The 5,000-nt window shown below is 36.4% G+C and overlaps 1 protein-coding gene across 1 annotated transcript in view; it reads left to right on the top strand.

The window, feature by feature from the left end:
• The window catches only part of LOC136825149 (uncharacterized), a 334,442-nt gene that overhangs the window by 192,854 nt on the left and 136,588 nt on the right, over positions 1-5,000 (top strand). Inside the window, exon 4 of the mRNA XM_067081181.1 lies at positions 3,629-3,700. Within this exon, the coding sequence (XP_066937282.1) occupies positions 3,629-3,700 (72 nt within the window). The remainder of the gene's footprint in view (positions 1-3,628; positions 3,701-5,000) is intronic.

Genomic DNA, 5,000 nt, shown 5'->3' on the forward strand with positions numbered 1-5,000 from the left:
TAATTTGGGGGTGGGATTAGGATCCCCCCCCCGAAAAATAAATGGGACCACTTTAACTGTACATCAGCTGCGGGAAGTTTGTGGTCCGAGTTATGGTCCCGAGCAGTAAGTAGCTGGATCGATGAATTTGGGAGATTTGTCATCTCGAGTGGATTAAAGGTATAGCAGGACGCCGAGATGGGCGCCATTTGAATAGCCTTTATTATAGGGGGTACGAAAAGAGGAAATTGAGAGACGGAGGCTTGGGGTAGGCAGCTGTGGGGTGGTGGGGAGGGGTGTGGATGGGGGAGGAGGGAGGGAGGTAGGAAGACAAATTAAATCAAAGAAGATGGAGAGCGCGAGAGGGAGCAAAGAAAGAAGAATGAATAAAAGAATAGATTTATGACGTTCCATTTATCCGGGTGTAAGAGAGAGAGAGAGAGAGAGAGAGAGTGATATGGAGAGAAGTATAGACGCGAAGAGAAAGTAAATCAGAGAAAGAGGAAGAGCGAGAGTAAGAGATTACATTAGTTAGATTTATGTCATTCCATTTAGCTCAGAGAGAGAGAGAGAGAGAGAGAGAGAGAGAGAGAGAGAGAGAGATCGTGAATAAATGAACCTTCATTCTGTCGTTTCATCGTTCCGTATTTCACGTCATTCCCCCAAATTAAGCTCGTGTATTTTTACGGGGATCTCTTAGGCTCTGAGCTGCAAGGTATTCGCTCCCGTGAATACGATTGCAAGATAATGAATGGATTATAGATTTGTTCCTTCTAGTTCGTGGTATAGTGTTTGTGATTTGTGTTTTTTGGCTTATATTTTTATGTGTGAAGTTGAGCTGATTATGGACGGAATATATATATATATATATATATATATATATATATATATATATATATATATATATATATATATATATATATATATATATATATATATATGTGTGTGTGTGTGTGTGTGTGTGTTATATTATTATATACTTATGTGCATATATATTATATTATACACATATATATAATATTAGATATATGTATATATATATATATATATATATATATATATATATATATATATATATAGAGAGAGAGAGAGAGAGAGAGAGAGAGAGAGAGAGAGAGAGAGAGAGAGAGAGAAAATCCTTAGGAAGAACTTATCTTTACACACTCATACAGTTGTAATTCTCTTGAAAACAAAGGAACAAACTCGAAATTTTTAGCTGTTTTTCAGGTAAGAGAAACAGCTGAACTCATAAAGACCTGACATGACCTATTTTATGGTCTCCAAAACATCCGAACGCTTTTCCTTATAAAGAGAACGACAGAGCGGGGACCCTAATACCCTTTTCTTGCCCGGGCTCGAATATAAGAGCATGGTAGCATTTAAGATGTTACGGAAGAAGGATGAGAATTCCAAAATACTTTTCATAGAAATCACCAATGAAGTCACAATGAGTGTTGTGACGCCAGTTTTAGTAGTCATAAATCAATCAATCAAGTCATAATGCGCGCAGTAAAAATAAAGAACTAACTGTCATCTTTTCAAGGAAGCAGCATTTGTTTCTGGCTATTGAAGGGTATGAATAAAAGGGTTGGAAATAATTTCATATCTTAATTTTCTCTTTCGTGTATAAACTGTTTACCATAAATATATGATTTCCAGGAAATTCATGATGAATGATTTTTGAGAAATTGCATTGTAATATGCAAGAAAAGATATACTAGTACTTTGTGTTATACTAGTCCTTTGTGTTTTTAATGTAGCCTATGTTACCGGAGCCAAAACTGTCGTAAATCATTATGGGCTGTTGAGAATGAGGAATTTGAGGTCATGGTACACAAAGGATCCTTAATTATATGTGTTGCTAATCGATTGAATTTGCGACACCGTTGATAGGTAGATCACTCACCTAACCACGGAAGTATACGGGAATTTATCTAAGGAAATGTAACGTCGAGTATTGTTCATTGAAAAATATACTGAAATCTTTCCTACATGTCTCACAGAAAATTAATATTCTGTAGCTTGTATCCTGTCAAGGTGTATGATAGACTGCTTACAATAAAATTATGGTAGCTCAGTGGTATTGTCAGCTACTTACCCGTATTGTTGGTCTCGAGTTCGAGCCCCTCTTAGGGCATGGTAGATTTTCGCTGGCACGCAACCGTACTCTCCCTGAAAGCCCAGGGAGGTTGGGGGAGTTGGGGGAGGGGTTGTGACACAGGCCTACCTGCCGAGTCATCAGGAGCCATTTGCCTTGCCCCTTTGAGTCTCTCGGAGCGGAAAGGGCATGCCTACTTATAATGTGTGTGTGTGTGTGTATGTATGTATGTTCAGTCTCTGACAGTGTGCGACAACGTAGTGGTCGGTCCCTTGCCACAGCTTCTCGTTAGAGGTCATGAAACTTCCGAACTGAAATGTATAAAAACATATAAAGATTTAGGTCAACTGGAAATTATTTTGCACTTCCTTCATTGGTAAACAGTTATTCATTACTTCCTTCAATGGACAACTTATTTATCACTTATTTATCGCTCTCTTCATTGGGAAACTTTTACTTATCACTTTCTTCATTCCTGAATTGTTGTCCATCATATCCTTTTCCGGGAAACTGTTATTCATCACTGCCTTCGTTGGGAAACTTATTTATCAGTTATTTATCACTCCCTTCAATGGTAAACTTTTATTTATCACTTTCTTCATTCTTGAGTTGTTGTTCATCATTTCCCTCTCCGGGAAATTGTTATTCATCACTGTCTTCATTGGGAAACTGTTATTAACCACTTTACCTCATTGGTAAACAGTTATTCATTACCTCCTTCAATGGGAAACTGTTATTTATCACTTATTTGTCACTTTCTTCAAAAGGAAACTTTTAATTGTCACTTTCTTCACTCTTGAATTGTTGTTCATTATTTCCTTCACCGGGAAACTGTTATTCATCACTACCTTCATTGGGAAACTGTTATTGATCACTTATTTATGGCTCCTTTCAATGAGAAACTTTTATTTATCACTTCCTTCACTGGGAAACTGTTTTTCATCACTTCCTTCGCTGGGAAACTGTTATCATCATTTCCTTGACTGGTAAACTTCCTTCATCACTTCCTTCACTGGGAAACTGTTATTCATCACTTCCTTCGCTGGGAAACTGTTATTCATCACTTCCTTGACTGATAAACTGTTGTTCATCACTTCCTTCACTGGGAAACTGTTATTCATCACTTCCTTCACCTGGTAAACTGTTATTGATCAGTCCTTCAACGGGAACAGCTATTTACCAATTTCTTTAATGGGAAACTGTTATTTATTACTCTCTTCAATTGAAAACTATTATTTACTATGGAAAATATTATTTATTACCTCTTTCGCTAGGAAACCTTAAGTCATATCTTCCTTGAAGGAGAAACTGTCATTATCCTGTCCTTCATTATTTTTCAGTAGGAAACCATTAGTCATATCTGTTATTTATCCTTTCCTTCATTTTTTCTTATTAGGAAACCATTAGTCATATCTTCTTTGGAGGAGAAACTGTCATTTTTCCTTTCCTTCATTTTTTTATTTCAGTAGGCAACCATTTGTCATATCATCTTTGAAGGAGAAACTGTCATTTTTCCTTTCCTTCATTCCTTTTTTTTTTTTTTTACTACAGGTCACTGACACTCAGACCAAACTGCAAATCAAGATGGACAATCTCAACGTCGTGCCTTCTTACACAGTTAAGGTAAGTACCAGCTCCGTAATCATAAATAATCGTGATTTGGAGGCGATTACATTAACGGGGAGACGTTGCCGCTGAGTGGATCATTTTCTTAATTATAGGCATCGCGGAAAAGCAATCAGTCTTGGCATCCTTAAGCCTACTTGGGTTATTAGTTCTCCGATCTAAGTGACAGCGCTTATATCATTCATTTTCTTTATCGTAGTATTAGGTTTTTGTACCTGTGGGTACATTTGTTTTGTTGCGTTGTCGAGTGATGGTTTATAGTTCAGAAGTTGGTTTTTATTTATATTATAAATTTATTTCTTAGTAATTATTTATATTGATAAACTTTTCGAAATGGGTTGGTAACATGATGCGCTTAGTCAGAAAAGTTTGAAGACATAGGTGGTGCAAATATTTTCGGGTTAACTTTTATATATAACAATTTGACCCCGTAGAGGGTTAGTGCCGTCAGTATACCTCATGCGGTGCACTGTAGGCATTACTTAAGGTTTCTTACAACGTGCCTTCGGCACCTAGCTGCAACCCTCTTCATTCCTTTTATTTTACCTCCGTTCTTATTATCTTTCTTCCATCTTCCTTTCCACCCTCTCCTAACAATTGATTTATAATGCAACTGAAAGGTTTTCCTCCTGTTACACCTTTCAAACCTTTTTATTGTCTGTTCCCATTTCAGCGCTGATTGACCTCACAGGTCCCAGCGCTTGGCCTTTGGCCTAAATCCTATATTCTGTTCTGTTCTATTCTATAACAATTTGAATATGAATTCCTAATTATTAGCTATACTGGTAAACTTTTTCCAAGCGAGCTGACATATTATGCTCAGTCAGAAAAGTTTAAAGCCATAGGTGTGCAAATGTCGTTTGTTTAACTTTTATAAATATAACAATTTGAATTTGATTTCTTAATTGCTAGCTATATTGCTAAACTTTTTTTTTCCAAGCGAGTGGACGACATGATGCCCTCAATCAGAAAAGTTTGAAGCCATAGGTGGTGCAAATGTCGTCTGTTTAACTTTTATATATATAACAATTTGAATTTGATTTCTTAATTATTTACATTCGAAACTTTTTTTTCCAGAGAGTGGACGAAATGATGCCCTCAACCAGAAAAGTTTGAAAATGCCAAAAGTTTAAGATGAAATGTCTCTGTTTAACTTTTATATATATAACAATTTGAATTTGATTTCTTAATAGCTAGTTATATTGCTAAACCTTTTTTTCCAAACGAGTGACGACATGATGCCCTCAATCAGAAAAGTTTGAAGCCATAGAGAGGTGCAAATGTCGTCTGTTTAACT

Source organism: Macrobrachium rosenbergii, chromosome 37, assembly GCF_040412425.1.
Source record: "Macrobrachium rosenbergii isolate ZJJX-2024 chromosome 37, ASM4041242v1, whole genome shotgun sequence".
Classification (NCBI taxonomy): Eukaryota; Metazoa; Arthropoda; class Malacostraca; order Decapoda; family Palaemonidae; genus Macrobrachium; species Macrobrachium rosenbergii.